At 43.7% G+C, this 17,286-nt stretch overlaps 1 protein-coding gene across 3 annotated transcripts in view; it reads right to left on the bottom strand.

Annotated features, from left to right (window-relative positions):
- The window catches only part of RGL1 (ral guanine nucleotide dissociation stimulator like 1), a 109,440-nt gene that overhangs the window by 12,691 nt on the left and 79,463 nt on the right, over positions 1–17,286 (bottom strand). For 2 of the 3 annotated variants that reach the window (XM_019530973.1, XM_019530976.1), the window contains 6 exons: positions 16,619–16,708; positions 14,826–14,912; positions 10,218–10,250; positions 8,401–8,522; positions 6,412–6,501; positions 4,740–5,001 (listed from right to left, as the gene is read on the bottom strand). In XM_019530973.1, coding sequence (XP_019386518.1) covers positions 4,740–5,001; positions 6,412–6,501; positions 8,401–8,522; positions 10,218–10,250; positions 14,826–14,912; positions 16,619–16,708 — 684 coding nt within the window. The remainder of the gene's footprint in view (positions 1–4,739; positions 5,002–6,411; positions 6,502–8,400; positions 8,523–10,217; positions 10,251–14,825; positions 14,913–16,618; positions 16,709–17,286) is intronic. The other variant, XM_019530975.1, reaches the window with a different exon arrangement.

Here is a 17,286-nt window from a genome sequence, read left to right as displayed (position 1 = left end):
TCATTTGCTTTTTGCAATGCAGTATTAATATTTAGTATTCTATCTGCTGGTCCTGCCTGTTTCTGCTGCTCTGAAGCAGAACAGACCAGCAGGTGGCAGCAGACACAAAGACCTAAAAGAAATTATAATTTTTTTTTTGGGGGGGGGCATATTGGTTGTAGCCCTGTTGATCTAAGGCCACAAGCAGACAAGGTTCTTTAGGTAAATATGATATCTTTTATTAGATAGTTAGCTGATCTAATAAAGGATATCAATCACATTTACCCAAAGAACCTTGTCTGCCTATGTTCTTAGACCAACACGGCTACAACCAACACCCTTGAAACATGGAAGATATAAAATTTTGCCATTTTGAAATGAATATTTAGTTGGTTTAAAAAAAGATATCACCTTTACCCAAAGAACCTTGCCTGTTAAAAGAAATTGTGGCACTCCAGACTACAGACTGCGCTTTGTTTAGGAAGGAGCTCCTGAACAGCAGATGTGCCTACTGACCTTTCTCTGTTATTACATATTGGACAAGGTTCTTCACCCAAGGAAATGTGCTCTCTTGCGATATGAAAAGTAAAACTAATATTCAGAAACACTGGAAACTCTGCTTCCATCTCCTCCCCTCCTTTACGTATGCAGATTTCTCTGACTTTTGCTTTTTTTCCTTTTAGTTGCCCTTTACATTTCCTCTTGTTCCACTCAGAGCGTCACTCCTAAGCTTTGTCCATACACAGCAATGCTTAGTTTATTGGAAGGTGTCAACTGATACCACAGAATCATAGACATAGAGCAGGGGTGGGCAAAATGTGGCCCGCAGGCCGGATGCGGCCCGCCAGGCCATTCTATCTGGCCTGCGGGGCCCCTAAAAATTTAGAAAATTAATATTTATCTGCCCTGGCTGCTTGTCATGCGGCCCTCAATGGCTTGCCAAAACCCAGTAAGTGGCCCTCCGCCCGAAATAGTTGTCTGCCCCTGACAGAGTCACAGAGAAGTAGGACTGGAAGGGACCTTCAGAGGCCATTTAATCCAACCCTCCTCCTGAGGCAAGACCATCCCTATCCAAACTATCCCATGCAACTATAATCTAAACTACATAATACCTTCAACCCTGATGCAACATAGACCTAACACCCTAACCTGCCACAGGTAAAGCACAGCAGCCAAGCTCCTGCTTCTGTAAAATGTTGTTAGTATATGTTCAACAGGTCCTGGGTAGAGGGCCACAGTCTCTACTACAGAGGAAGGCAAAAACCGCCAACATCCATACCAATCTGATCATGGGGTAAAATTCCTTCCTGACCCCAAATACGGTGATCAGTCTGACCCTGAGGGGCAAGACCTCCTAGTCAGGAAGCTCCAGCTTTGCTACCAGCAGGAATATTGGCACACCCGTGTAGAAGCCCCAGCCTTGGCTGTAGCCAGCACCCAATGCCTTGGGGAAGGCTTAAAAATACCCTGACACATACCAGAAAAAGGGAGGAGGGATGGGGGAAACCAACACTTACTTTCATTTAAACAGGTGAACACAATTATTTTCGTTCAAGAGTGCTTATTCAGTTGTTTTAGTTATTTGTAAACATATTTAAGCTGAATGCAACAGGCCACTCCTAAGCTCAACTAAGTGTCCACAAAGGGCTCTGCAGCTGTTTAACTTAAGTGGGTCAATTAAACCTGGATAGGTTTATAATATGTTGACAAGGCCTCTGATATTTTTTTCTCTTCTCTGATCCTCCTTTGCTTGACCTCTTCTCTACATGTTTTCTTCTTTTTCTTTCTGTATTGATTGATGCCCCCTGGAGCATGCTTTGTGGGCAGTAGCTACACACTGATGAAACAGGTGTTGTCTGGCATTTGCTTGTGCTGTTGTGGTACTGTGATGGACTATGAGTTTTATTGCGATATTATTGTTCTAAATGTGTTCATCTTGTTATAGGATGTATCAACATATGCTCATTTACTGTGCAGTAACCTATATTACTGCACAGTAGTGGTGCACGTCTACATGTATACACCCATACTGTGCAGTAAAAATGGTGCATTGCTGCAGCATGGGCATACATTTGATACCTGCATAAGTATAGGAGGAGGGGGTCAGCCAGGGCCACCTGCAGCCAGTGCCCTGGGCCCAGCTGGTGGGTTCATGGCTGCCCTGAGACCTGGGTGGGGAAGGTGGGGAAAGTTGGGGCCAGCGCAGGCCACTGGTCACCAGGGGCTGGGGCAGGGGTGGTGCGGAGAGGAAAGGCGGGAAAGGAGGGAGCTGCTGTGTGTTGGCCCTGTGCTGGGCATGTGCCTCCCAGAAAGGGGAAACATTGGACAGGGCTGTGAGGGTGGGGATGAGACCTTTGGATGGCCACCACATGCTGGAAGTTGCCTCTGGCTTCAGAATGACTGCCAAGTGCTGGCAGCCATGTGGCTGGACTTCCTGTGAAGTAAATTTAAGCTAATGTAAATTGCATGTGTAGACGCACCCATAATATTATACGTAAAGCTAGTATAAGGGGAAAGAATGGGTTAAAGAGACAGTGAAGCCAGGCCTATAAATCAAATAAATAGACAGAGAAAGGCCAAACAACTACAACCAGCAATGCTGCAAATAAATACCATGGACTTCTAGCATCAACAGAGACTTGAATAGCTTTGCTGTTCATCAACACAAGGTGGGATTGCCAATGACATCCTGGAAACTTCGGGAAAGTTGAGTGAGATAAGTATGACAATGGACAGGGTCAGGTGAACAAGTGAGTGTCTGCTTGTGAAGGGGTGGGGGAGGTCTGAAGACATACACTGGCCAGGCAGCTGTGGAGCTCAGGAAGAGGGCAGACTGGAAAGGGAATGGCTGAGTAACTTTGGGGTACTTAGGACTATGCAGATTGGATTGGGGACAAAAGGACTGTTGTCTATTTTGGACATACAGCCCTATGCCAGTATCATTGACTAGTATGTAGTAGAGAGTTACCCGGAGAAAAATCAGAGGTAAAAGACTGTTTAAGTTACACTGATGTAAGTGTTGTGTGTTTGCTTCTAAGTCAGGGTGGCTGTTTTCTCAATGAAACAGGCTATTACTTCCCCAGCTTCGCACCGCCCTGGTAATAGTGCCTCCTGCAGCAGGTACCCTGGGAGAGTGGGCCATCTGTCTGCTCTGAATATTAATGAAACCTAGATCAGTGTAAAAGGCAGTTGTAAATTAAATCAGTATTAATCTACTGTGGGCTCAGCCTCTAACGGTACATCCAGATGAGCCCTCACATGCCTCTTGCCACGTCTGAAAGCAGTTTGAAACACAGGAAGAGGCATCCTGGAAACAAAACAATGTTCCCCATGCTGCATATTTGCAGCACAGGCTCAAAATGTGATACCTGGATATCCAGGTATCCAAACGGGGCAGGGCGGGAAGGGAAGGGAAGGGAAGCAGGGCAGGGCATAGTGCAGGACCACTCCTGGAGGCAACCAGCATCCTGCCTGCAACCAGGGTCCCACAGAAAGGGCCAGGGCTCTCTGCCAGTGCTCGCTGTTTTCAGAATGGGAGGGGGGGAAGGCAGTGGAGAGAGCTCATTTGTGCGGCTCCCCAGCTGGTCCTGAAGGGTGGGGTGGGTGAATTGGAACTCCCCCCCCTCCTTGGGGGGCCTGCAATACACCTGCTCCACCCTCTAGAGGGGGCCTGAAAAACCCCTAGGCTGAACTCCTGCTCCCTTTCCCCCTCCCGTTCTGAAGACACTGACAAGCTAGGAGCCCCAGCAGACACAACTTACAAAAGACACTACATTTTGAAACATCTTTATCTGATACCTCATTCAATCAGTTGTCAGATTTTCACCCAGTGGACCAATTTTTAAGCTGTGCACTTATGTTTGGTCACAGCTAGAAACTGCTTCCTGTGGTCAGATGAGGCAAAAATTGCCACTTCTGTATGCACCCTAAAAGTATCTTTGTGAAATGATATTTTACAGCACTTCCCACTAGTAATATACCAATGCTGGGAGGCTGAAGTGTTTATACAGGGCTAAGTAGCCTGTGCCTTCTTCTACAGGTACTGTGCTTTCATCGGGATTTTACTGTGGTATAGCTAATGGATGGTAGTTATCCCATTGTAAAAAAACACCTTTTGTAGTAAAAACACATCGTTAGAGTAGCTAGGCTTCCTTATTGAGACTTTTTTTCCTGGTGCAGCGTTCCCTTTTCTGAAAGTACTTGCCTCCAGTGATTCAGCATGGGGAATATAGCAACAAGATGCTAACAGCAAGTGAGTTCATTAAACCTGAGTTGTTCCAGGAGGAAATGACCAATTACTGCTAAAATTTATCTTCAAAAGGCTTTGCCTGGCTGGGTTGCTTGTTCTGAGGCAGAAAGGAAGTTCTGTAGTCCTTTCTTTTCATTGCAAACATCACTTTCACTGTACTCCAGGAATGCAGCAAGCAATTTAATGTTGTGCATACACACTATTTGACCTGTTGGTTCTGCTTCCGCAATGCCAATTCTCTCTTGGCACCACTGCAGACAATTTCATCACTCACATGAGTTGTCTTTTGCGTGGGGGAGGGCAGGGGAAGAGCTCTATCCCTTCTACCTTTGCTACACTTATTTTTAAGGATCTTCCCGTACTATTGAAAGCAACACCTTTGTCAACTGTAATGGTGGACAGGGGTAAACGATGGATCTCTAAATTCAGTTGTTGCTTATAATACAAATATCAGCAATTCCACACACCCTTTTCATATTGAATACTTTGAACAAAGGGTTTTAGACCATACCTTTTTCTGAGGCTCATCCATAGGTGTGTCCACAGGCGTGTCCACAGGCGTGTCCACAGGCGTGTCCACGGACGTGTCCACAGATGTGTCCACGGACGTGTCCACAGGCGTGATGCAGACTTCTTCAGATTCAGAATGATTCGACTCACATGATGATACACTGACAGAATCTGTGCTTTCACCAGAGCTCCCACTCGGAGTAGATTTTGGCTGCTCTTTGGTGGGTGTACTATTGGTGATCACATCTGATCCCAAAAACAGTCTGAAAACAAAACAAAAAATAGATCAGGCAAATAATGAATGAAAAAAATGTTGCTGGACTGAACAGATGCAACACTTGCTTCATAAGTCCATGTGTTATTCTGCTAAATCTCTTTTTATTGTTCATTGTCTTTACTCATCCGCTATGTAAGATTTAAAATTTTTTTGCACACCAACATTAATATTTGTTATTCCCTGATATAATCTAAGCTCAGAGCCAAATGTAGAGGTAATAAGTAAGAAACAATATGATGGACTCCCGGATCCTCCCTGACTCTGATAGGTGATTAAATTGGTATGAGTTACATTCCAAGGAGCCAAAAGGCATAAAGGTTAAAAGCAAAGGGTGGCCTACCTTCAGCTTATTCATTTTTGCCCTCTCCTGTTATGGTTTCTTTCCTGCTTTACTTTTCGCCCTTTGTTATATAAATTTCATCATTCTGGAATCACTTGCATTCAGATTTAGGAGGCAAAATTCAGAAGAGCTCCAGTCTTCAGGTTAAAGTCTCTGGGTTGCTACAGTGCTTGCATTAAAATAATGTTTGTCCCTTGATCTTTCGCCTGGGCTCCACAGTGCAGGAGACAAGGAGTTAATAGCCAAATGTCAGCCGTAACATTAAACATTGTTTGCTCAAAACACCACCTGTTAAATTCATCACATCTTCTCTTGTCCAGCCTATGTCATCCTTTTCATGTGCTCTCTCACATCAGGTTTAAATTCCTCACCCTCACCTTTAAGGTCTTCCACATTTTTCCCATTCTCCTTGATTTCTGCTCTTATTACATGCTGCTTTCCCTACATTTCTCCTTCTCTTCCTTCAATGTTTGGCTCCATTCTGTTGGTCCCCACTCACATTGTGCTTGAATTTCTATGCAGTGTTTCATATTCTATTTTATACTTAATTAGACTGAAAGTTTCTCTGAGTACTGGAACTTGCTACACAGAGTATTCAGAAGCATTCTGGCAATATCTGCCTCTTATGTTGCAGGGAATTTTTACATGTGTCCTAAAATAAATTAACCATGCACCTAGCTCTGCTCTCATTTTCTTTGCTTTTCTACAGTAGTCCATTAAGTTGTTATTATTATACATCACGTTAACTGTGTTTAGAATTGGGTCCTCAAACTGTTCCTTCACCCGCACCTCAAAAAAGTCTTGTAGAACTGAGCTATCTGCTTCTAATCTCTTTCATCTGTAATTATTTTTGCTAGTATTTGAAACAATAGTTAGAGATAACCATTTCAGAAAAAAGTATGATTTTTTAGCTGACAGAATCCCTTGAAGTGATGCAGCATATTGTATTCCCTGCCAAGTTCCTTGTCTGGCAGAATATGTATTTCTCATTTGATTTATTCCGGTTCTCGCTCATAATAAATCATAAAATACCACTAGTCATTCTGTCATACTCACAGGCTGAGTCTCTTCACCATACTTTTCCGAGGTTTCGGTGATGTGGTGCTAGCGTCTGCAGCTGCTTCAATCTCACGTGAGAGGTTATAACTAGAACAGAGAAAAATTGCTTATTGAAGGTTTCTAAATGCAATTTCATTATCATTTCTTTGGATGTCTGAAGTTCTCCTGCACAGATTTCATGATCATGTAATCTGATTTCAAATTGGGGATATTTGAGAAGAGATTTTTCAGTCTTTCCAAGTGCAAGAATAGAGAGCAGCAACACAGCAAAAAAGAAACAGCCATCTGCATGTGTCTTATTTTGAGGAAGGGATATCTGGTTTCTTTGAAACAGGATAAAGAGCTGACAGGGTTCTTGACATCAACCAGCTAGTTTAGCACTTGCTCAGGTATGTCTCTACAAGTTGCAGTCACAGTGTCTCTGTGGCAGAAAGCCACCTTGGTTTCTCCCCAAAATCTCTGCCCTGTGACAATGTGATTAAGATGGGCCCAGCACAGAGGATTCACACCTCAGCCTATCTCTTTAGGTAACTTGAGCTGGCTGCATTCCTGAGGGAGGGGGGGAAACCTGCTCCCTCTGCCTACGTGACTGGCATCACATACCTGGGTGAGGGGCATCTACCTGGTGGGCTGGAATCTGCCTGGTAACTGGTGATGTATTTCAAATTCGTTGGCTGACAGCCAACTGGAGCTGGCCTCCACTGGACCAGGTGAATGAGGTCACAGGAGCTATATAAGTTAGGACTGCCCTGGAGGAAGGGGCAGCAGCCATGCGGGGGACTCAGAGGAGCTTTACCATCTGAAACTGGCTCTCTCCCCCATAACTCATGAGCAAGGAACTGCCTGCCTCCAGAGGGGAAACTTCACCAGCCTTTGGAAGATGCTTGTAAGTAAACTACTTGAGATATGATAAGATATCTAGCTGGCAGTAACTCAGATGCGTGATCAAAAGGCTACCTCGGCCAAACTGTTTGCTCCTTAAGATTTCTAGGATATTGCTCAATCTTGTACTCTATTTTCACCCTACCCCTGTAATCAATAAAGTTCTCCTTTGTGACCGGTGTGGGAGACTTATTGAGGGGTGCGTCTAAATTATGCCTAAGAGACCCCTTAGGTCTGCAGACTAAGGGAGACTTTACTTTTTGCCCCCTGACTTGGGGAAGTGCCCCAAGTGCCTGTACTGGGTCAGGTACCCGTAGGACTTTAGGCCTGTGTTTCCCCAAGGACACAGGGCTGAGAGTGAGTCCATTCTCGGGGTGGTGGCAGCTACATTACCCCCAGGCTAGCAAGTGTGCTCCAGGAAGGGGGTCGGCCAGGCGTAAGGTGCCCCTAGGGAGGCACTCGGAGCCTGGAAGGTGGTCGCGCACAGGGAGGTGGGCGGCTCAACGCAGGAGCGCCCCCTACTGGCCTGCCACAGTCTCAACATAGTAATACTCTTTGATTTACATCTGCATATGTCTGACCATCATGGGCGATTGGTGCCTCCTAATACTGGGGGGCACCAGTGGCCAATCGCCGACCGGGGGTAGGGGGGTCCCCCAGTGGCTAATCACCAACTGTAGGGAGGGGGCAGTGGTTGATCGCTGCCACCAGCAGAAGTGCCAGCAGCAAAACCAGAAGTGCCAGCAGCAACTCGGAACCGCTGCCAGTGCTTCTGTCAGGGGGTACACAGTCAATCTCAGGGGGTACACGGTCAATCTCAGGGGGTGCACATGCACCCCCTATGTGTCGCCAATGCTGACCATATGTCTGTCTGCACACGCACATCACATACTCAAACTCACAAGCACAATCTACTATAATATAAAATCCCATTAAGTGTCAAGTTCTCACCAGTTACTTGACAAAAGCACACTATTTTTATCCTTGTTTGGTCGTATAATTAAGATACTTTGGAGAGAATATCTAGAGCAGATATAACTTGCTCAGCTAGATGGGAGGTTGGATATGCAAAGCATACTTCCTCTACTGCACTGATAACCTTACCTCTCCTCTTCTGTTAAGGGCTGCTGTCTCTCAAACCATCGGATGAATTTTTGGTTTGGTGTAAGGCAGTAGCTGTTACAGGCAGATTGCAAAAGCTTAATTTGGGCAATTACTTCAAACTCCTAAGGAGAAGCAGCAAAGAAGAATTTTAATTAGAAAATAAAACAATGCCAAATACAGACTCATTCATATTCAAAGCAAGGACAAATGGACAAAACACATGCAAGAATAACCATAAGGCAAAGTAAAGACTGTGCTTCAGTCTCAAGTGACTATAACTGCAATTTTAGGTACCACAAAATTTGCCCTTTGTTTTCATGGAACAGCTGACACTCCTTGCTCCTTGCAAATTTTATCAAAGATCCCCAGATTATTAGGGAAAAATATGACAAGTCTCCAGTGCCACCATGCCTCTTAACAAGATTGCTTTTGGGAGCTATGATATCTAATATGAATGTAAGATGCCGGAATGAGACCATTACAAATTGAAATGTTCTCTTTATTCACAGACTAGGAACACCAGGAACAGTAGTGAAACCTTCCCTATGCCGTCTCACCTGCATACCTCCTTCTATAATAGAGAAAATTACCTCTAATGGGGTGTGCTTACTGGGTCCTTAGACTTTCGAGACCACCAAGGTTGTCCATTAGATCACTTAGGGTGTCCCTCCAAGGAGGGGGGAAGGTTCTGATTTCTCCACTCCCTTGTATTCTGTATAATCACTTCTACTTGTGCAACATTAATGTAAAAGGCTACCCCTGGTGTGATCAAATGGGAAATTTAATATGGTATCATTCTGAAAACATTTTATTGAGGTATAAATACAACAGAATGGAAGGCAGGTGAGAGTCACGGCCTAGAATCGAGCCACACAGAGGAACAGTGGAGTGAAAAGCTAGTCCAGGAAATGGGGTAAGAATCCATAGCCCCTGCTGAGACCACATTTAACAGCATGCAGCCTGTGAACAATTGCTTGTTCTGCAATTACAATCATCAACAACCATGAGGTGGCTACAGCTTTGCTTTTCTACTGATTTAAGCTAAACTGGATTGGTGACCTAAGAGATTTGTATCCTTTACAAATGCTACAAGCCACTGACAAAAAAAAAAGGTAAGTCTAAAATGTGGTTTGGGGTGCTGAGAATTAACTGAGCCAATGGGGCTATCTCTGGGCAAAATCAAAGTGCTCACTGAATCTCTGAGAAGGAAAAAATCTGTATTTGGTTTGACTTTGTCTGGAACGAAGTATGCCAAGCATATTGCTTTCTATATGGTTTGACTTTGCTCATCTGTTTAATGAAGAGCAGACTGTGGGAGAAATGGTAGCGTTTTTGTTTTCAGCCCCATCTACCCTGTTCATTCTTTTATTTGGATTCTTTATTGGATTCAGTGAAACAGATCGATGCAGCAATAGAAGGCAATTTATAAGACTGAAGATATGTTTTCTAAAAACAAAATTCACATTCTGTCAGGGATGTCTGTGACCGGATAACAGACTTCCTCCATTAATCCCCATGGGGAATTCGTGGCCAGTCCCCATGCACATACATCTTATATATGTACTATGCAATCCTAAGGAATGGTTTTGATTCTGTAGAATCCATCTAAATAACTACAGATTTTCCTTTCTTCATTTCCCTTCTCAGGCTTATTTGGATTCATGGTCATCCAGAAGTCTATTCTTCTTTCCTCATTTCCAAGAAAAATCTCATCAATAACATGCATAAGAGGGAGAAAATAATTCCTAAAGTATAGACTGAATTCCCCTGAATAAGCTGGCAGCTAAATGCAAGTGAAAGAAGAAGTTCAGACTTACTCGTCTTCTCTTCTCAAAGTTTATCAACCCACCCTACAAGAGAGAAAGAAAAGAAAGACCAGTGAAGAAGCCAAACTGTGCAAATTAAATTGCCATTCTATAAAAAGAAGTGTGGATGAAGCAATATTGATAAATTACAGCATTTATTCTCTTTCAGCAAGGGCATTCTCTTTCAGTAAGCCTGAGGTCTCAGAGTTGGTGAAAAAAATATTAAACTTACACGCTAGTCCAAAATGGATACCAGCCTCCTGGACTGACTGCCAGACTCACCAAGAGGAAAATTTCTAACACTTTAACAGAGGTAGCAGGCATGTTTCAGGTCTCAGTTGAAAGGCACAGGTGTAGCTTTGTGTGTGAGAAGTGTGCCCATCTCCTGCCTGCAGTGCACATGGCTCTAACCAGTGTTCTCAAGTGTTCGTGAGCACTTGGTAAACATACAGATACGCTTACGCACAATTGGGAAACCATCCAATACAAAATTACATTTTGTGTCAATTATAATCATATCTGCTTGAGTTCAGTTTTCAAAAATGTCAAAGAAATTTACCAAGCCCAGACAAAGTTGCACTGGCCCATCCGTTTCAGGAAGACCAACACAAGCACCCTACATACCTGAGGTGTGGGCTTTAGTGATTACAAAGGAAAAGAAAGACTGAACCAGTGGGTTGATTTTCAAAGGCACTGAGTACTTTGCACTCCCATTAATGTCAGTGGAATATACGAATGTTTAAGACTTGCGAAAAGCCAGTCTTCTCTTCTTTAAATGCTTGCACAGGAATTTAGAAGCCTAACTATAAGGACCCAGATTTGAAACTGCTGGCCCAATAATGCAACTCATTTTCACCCAAACTACACATTCCCTCTCCTCTTTGGTAACATGCACACTTCCTTGGGTACATACAGCCTGTCCTCTTACCTAGTTCCTTCCCTCACCCTTAAGTCCATTAATTTTCTAAACCCTTTGAAATGCTGTGATTCCAGCCGCCCATTAACGCAGGTGGATTAATGAATGGGCAAGCTGGGCATGAGACCAGAAGCCCCTTCCAATTCAGGGCCCCAGGATCCACATCAGCAGAGAAGTGAAAGCCGCAGTTTTAAACTCAGTGTCCATTTTTGGCACCAAGTTTAAAACTGCTGCTTTCACATTTGCTTCCCTGGGAGCCGGAAGCAGGCCCCCTCCACCAACAGAGCTGGGGGGAAGAAGGGCAGGGCTGGGGTCAGGCTGAGAGCCGTGCCATGCCTGGGGGAGGGGGGCAGGCCAGGTGGCACCATTGCTTGCGGGGGAGGGCAGTGAGCCGGGTTGAGAGAGCTATGCCCTACCTGCCATGGAGGGCAGGGGGCCGTTGGGGCTGGGCTAGCTGAGCCAGGAGCACCACACTTCACTGCGCCTTTGCAGGTGGTGGTACTGGGAGGGCCTTAGGAGCTAGAGCCCCACAAAATTCGTCTGAAGCCAATCCCACCCACAGATGAGCTACCTCTCCCAGTGCCGCCACCACCCACCCACGGCACTCCCAGCCAAGTCCAGCTCAGCCCGGTCCTCTGTATCTGCGGGTCTGCACAGGACAGCCAGGCAGCACCTTCCTGCACATATGTGTGACAGGGGCTGGACGAGGAGTGAGACTTGACTGCAGGCGGCTGTGGGGGAGGAGAAGGCAGAGTGCTATCTGTGTGTGTGTGTGCATGTCTGTGTAGGTGTGGGTGTGGAGGTCTGCGTGCGTGTGGATGGGTCTGTGTCCATGTGCAGAGAGTGAAAGTAGAGTGCATGTGCCTGTGTCTGCATGCCTGTGTGTGTGCATGTGTGTGGGGGGGTGTAGGTTGTAGCCATGTTGGGCTAAGGACATGGACAGACAAGGCTTTTTGGGTAAATCTGATACTTTTATTAGACCAACTAAATAGTTGGAAAAAAATTTCTTAGCAAGCTTTTGGGTTTAAAAACCCTTCATGAGGCTGAGGAAGCATCTGCAGTTGGTGTGTGCTCTTCCTGGATGGAATGAATAGTAAAGAGGCCAGAGGCTGGGCTGCATGCAAGAAAGGTGGGCAGTGAAAATGCAAACTGAGGAGTCAGTAGGTGAGAGACAGGCTGGAAGGGGGCAGGAGGGGAGGAGGAGAAGATGAATGTAGCAGGTAAATAGCGGAGAGGTACTTGGGGAGTCAGATGTCACGCAGGTTATGATGTATCATAAATCCAATGTCTATGTTTAGCCCATGATTTTTTATATCCAGGAGGTTGATGAAGTGAAGTTCATAGGCTGTCAAAAGTGTTTTGTAAATTCCCTTTTACAATTAAAACTGGGAGATTGGAGAGATAGTGATTTTCTTGTGAGAAATGTGCCCTCCACAGGTAATTGGATATTCTTGTCTTTGATAGATTTCTGGTGTGTGTTCATTCTGGTGCACACTTGTTGTTTGGTCTCATATTTTCCATCAGGGCATTTGGTGCACTGGATGAGATATATTACATTTCTGGAGGTGCAGCTGTAAGATGCAGGAATGCTGATGGCTCTTTTGTGGGGGTGGTGGAGATGTGTTGGCAAGTTTTGCATTTCTTGTCATGGCATGCTCTGGATCCATTTGGTGTGTTTTGGGCCGGAGGAAGTTCGCTTCTGGTAGTGAGGTCAGTGAGGTTCAGTGCTTGTTTGAAGGCTAGGATGGGTGGTTCTGGGAAGATCTCTTTAAGAACTGTGTCTCCTTCTAGTATGGGTTGCAATTGTTTCAGGATTTTCCATATAGGTTCAAGGGAGGGGTGATATGTCAGAACCAGTGGTGTGTGATTCATGGGGGTTTTCCTTCTGTACTGCAGCAATTCTTCACATGGTATCCGGGTGGCTCTTCCAAACATGTGATCTGTCTCTCTGGAGAAGTGTCCTTGTTTAGTGGAAGCCTTTTTAAGATTTGTGAGGTGGCAATCGCAGGTGTTCTCCTCAGTCTAAATTTGTTGGTAACTGAATTTGACTGTATATCACAGCTTCTTGGTGTGTTTAGGTGATTGCTGGTTCTGTGTAGATATGTATTTTGGTCTGTGGGTGTCTTGTATAACATGGTCTGTATTTTACCATCTGGATGCTGATCATCATGTCTAAAAAGGAGATGTTGGTGCTGGAGTACTCAAGAGGTAGTCAGATGGAGGGATGATGATTGTTGAATTTCTGATGGAACTCAATCAGAGATTGCAGATTTTCAATCCAAATGATGAAGATGTCATCGATATATCTTAAGTATAGCAAGGCTTTGACTGTGCAGTCTTTGAAGAAATTCTTCTTCCAGGTGGCTCATAAAAAGATTGGCATACTGTGGGGCCATTTTGGTGTCTATAGGCATGCCCATGGTCTAGAGGAAGTATTGGTTATTGAAAGTTAAGTTGTTGTGCATGAGGATGAGGTGTATAAGGTCAGTAATATCTTTGGGTCTGTACTAGGAATTGTCATCTTGCTCTTGTAAGTATGTAAGGCAGGCTTGGATGCTGTCCTGGTGTGGCATGCTGGGATATAAGCTGGTAACATCCTGGTTAGGAGGGTGTTGCTGAGAAGGTGGCCTATGTTTTTAAGTTTTCATAGGAAGTCTGTAGTGTCTTGGACAAAACTCACTCTTTGGGTGACAAGTGGTTTAAGGAGTGATTCAAGAAAACCCACTGACTCTCACTGATTCTCTCACCCACTGACTCCTCAATTTACATTTTCACTGACTGGCTTGCATGCATACCAGCCTCTGGCTTCTTTATTATTCATTCCATCCACCAACTGCAGATGCTTCCTCAGCCTGATGAAGGGTTTTTAAAACCAAAAACTTGCTAAGAAATTTTTTTCCAACTATTTAGTAGGTCTAATAAAAGATATCAGATTTACCCAAAGAACCTTGTCTGCCATGTGTGGGTGGCGAGCACAGAGAAGTGGGAATATGCCACCCAGCATCCCCCACTAGCATTAGGAGAGGAAGGGGCCCCTCTCCCTGCCCCCTGCAGCCCAGCTCCTATGGAGGGAGAGGACCTCCAATTTTGTGCTTGCCTAGGGCTCCAGTACACCTTAATCTGCCTCTGCCCATTGGTCAAGATCTGTTGTGCTTACTCTTCCCTCCCTACACTGGACAGATTTCCTTCCCAGATGAGGAAGAGAGAGGAGGAAGAGTCTTTATTTATCAAGTCCTCAGCGCTCAAATTTTTATGCTTTCAACTGAGAAAATGCTGAAACATTGTAGGCTCAAACTGACAAATAGTGCTTAAGACAGAGCTGTAACATCTGGTTTTCCAGCATGGCATGGGAATAATTACAGATAAAAAATAACTGTCATTTAAATAAAACTAAAATAATAAAACCCCTTCTACTCTCATTGTATTTTGTTCAGAAAGTTTTTATTGTTTTAATATGAAGTGTCATATTTTGGCAGGTCCCTTCAAATAAGCTGCATTATTAAATTCAGTAGACCTCTTTTTGCTAATGAAAGTATTGTTCATTCTCCCCATCTGCTTGATGTACACATTCGTCTATGCTTGTGATTACTCCATATGAAGAGATGAGGGAAGAACACAGTGAAAGATACAGGACCATGGGGATTGTACTAAGTAACGGTTAGGTAGGGAAAAGGGTTAAGATTCAGGAAGCTGCTCAAACCTACCTCAACATGGTCCTGATGGGCTGTGTCAAGCATGGTCAGATCAGTAAGAAAGGTTCCAAGATAAGGTACTGTGCCCTGCATTACTCCCTGCACAGAATCCAAGCAGCGTTTGGTTAAATGTCAAAGGAAAGCTAAGAATTCCAGCCAGGAAGTGATGTTATAAAACAGCAGACAAAACTAGCCAGCTAACAATCCTAAACCAGATCTTAAGTCTGCTTCTTTTCCATTTAAATCAATGAGAATTTTCCCATTGCCTTCTGTAGCAGTGGGACAAATGAACAACAGATATGGAAGGGTACGTACACTGAAGTCCAACTGCTATCTTGCAGGAAGTCTTGTACGTAGTGTAAGTATGAAATCTAGAATGAGCACAAACGAGTCTCACAGTTACTTTACCTTCAGCATGACAGCTGAGTATGTAGATGGCTCATGATATCTTGTGTGAACAGCATTTTTTCTTTGGTTCCTCTCCGTGAGGCATTGCTTTTTTAATGATGTTAGCAAATCATGTGATTCCTTTCACAGTTTTTCCTCCAAGCTGTATACATCCTCCCTGGGATAATTACCATGTTCTAATTAAGTTAAGATTCAGGTTTTGATTTTCTTAGGCCTGCTGTCTTGTGTGTCTACATCAGGGAGGAAAAAAAGTCACACTGCTACAAAAAACAGCAAGACTTGTAATGTGCCAGTCAAACAAAAAAGCAAAATATCTGGCAGTATTCTTTCCTCTAGCTTCCAGATCTCTCCTCCTCAGTAAATATTTCTGAGAAAGTCACTTGTTTCTGCAAATGTTCCATTGCTCTCTATTTCATCATGGTAAAAATCAGTTTTCACTGGCAAAACCAGAAACCAGACATATCTTATAACAAGCCATTGTGCAAATTCCAAAAAAATGTATGGGATCTCTGTGTGTTTTATGACCTCACTCAGAAGTAAATGAAAATTCGGCTTTAGACAGAGTTAATTTTCCTGGAAAGTTCTAAAAAGGTCAATGTTTCTATTAAGCCTTTCACTCATGAAAACTGGATATTTTCAGAGTTCTGTTTGAAAGGTAATGGAGACAGTTTATTGAAAGGAGCTCCTGTACTTCCTTAGGAGAGGACAAAACAATTGAAGACTATGGTATCTTCCTATATTTACCTATCGTGTATTACTGTCTTATGCAGTGGCTTTATTAAGTTCCTGAGTTTTGATATTAAGGTCCAAACATTCAACCCGGCATCCATCATGAATAGCTGGGTAGGACATTGGGCAAACATCCTACCCAGCTATTGTAGTCGGGAGGGGTGTGAAAGAATTAGTTTTGTTCACCCCAGTGCACTCTTACTATGGAGAGAGAATCAGAGCTTGGTGCAAAAGGAAATGATTTAGAACCTCATCTCTCCTCTAACTGCTGTACTCTCTTAGCATCAGCAGTACCTCATTTCATGCACTGGATATTAATTTGGAATATACATTTCTCCTGGCACTATAATACATACACAGGTGTTCCTAGAGTACAGGAGAGCTTGGTTTTTCAATAAACATAGCTGTTATGATTTGGCAGTTCAGCACAGCCCTGCATACCAGATAGTATTTTAGGCCATATGTAAAAAGGGACACAGATAAGGCTGAGTGTTCAGCCTTAACCTTTTGCATTAACTTTGTGTGTTAGTTGGTCAAGCTTACTCCTGCACTTGGGATTGTGTTTGCAGAGTATGTCACAGTTCGTAATTTTTAACGTTATCATTTTTGTAGGCGATTAATCACATGCACAAATTCAGAAAGCAGAGAGAACAAGAGACTGAACACACCATATCTTTCTGCAGCTGAAGTCGTCTCTGAGTCCTTTTTTGGTTCTCCTTCACACTACTGTCCAAATTTGCAAACTTAGATGTTCCTTCCTGTAGACCAAAGGAAAAGGCAATTGATGAGGATAACAGGTAAGATTGGAATCAGTGTAAATTAATACAAGGAAGTTTGTCTGCAATGGATCTTGCCCAGCCTAAGCTGAGAAGCTCTGAAGCTTTCCTGATTTTTCTAGGTCAAAGCCATCTAAATATGCTACTTATGTTTGTAAGCTTTATCCAAAATCAACCTATGGGCTTCACTTCCTAACCTGAGTTTCATAACCAACACTATCACAAATAAACATGTTCTTCTGTTATGTAACATTCTGGTGTTTTTCTTTTCTTATGCTGTAATACTGACCTACGATGACTAATTTCTGTGGTTTGCTGACTACAAAGACATTCAGTCAGACTTTCAGCAAATGTAGAAGTTTACATTTGTATAATTCAGGAATTAAACATTTCCATTTTCTTAACTTTGAGCTGCTCAAATGTCCATCTGTCTTAGTGGGACCTGAAGCTAGGAGGTGAGGGCTAATAGGATGGGAGTGGGTAATGAAATAGGAAAGGAAATTGGTGAAGTGAAGGAAGTCAACCACTGAAGGATAAAATAAAAAGAAGTGAAAAAATAA

This window comes from Crocodylus porosus, unplaced genomic scaffold (assembly GCF_001723895.1).
Source record: "Crocodylus porosus isolate Cpor-Errol unplaced genomic scaffold, CroPor_comp1, whole genome shotgun sequence".
Taxonomy (NCBI): Eukaryota; Metazoa; Chordata; order Crocodylia; family Crocodylidae; genus Crocodylus; species Crocodylus porosus.
This window is presented reverse-complemented; position numbering and strand designations above follow the sequence as displayed.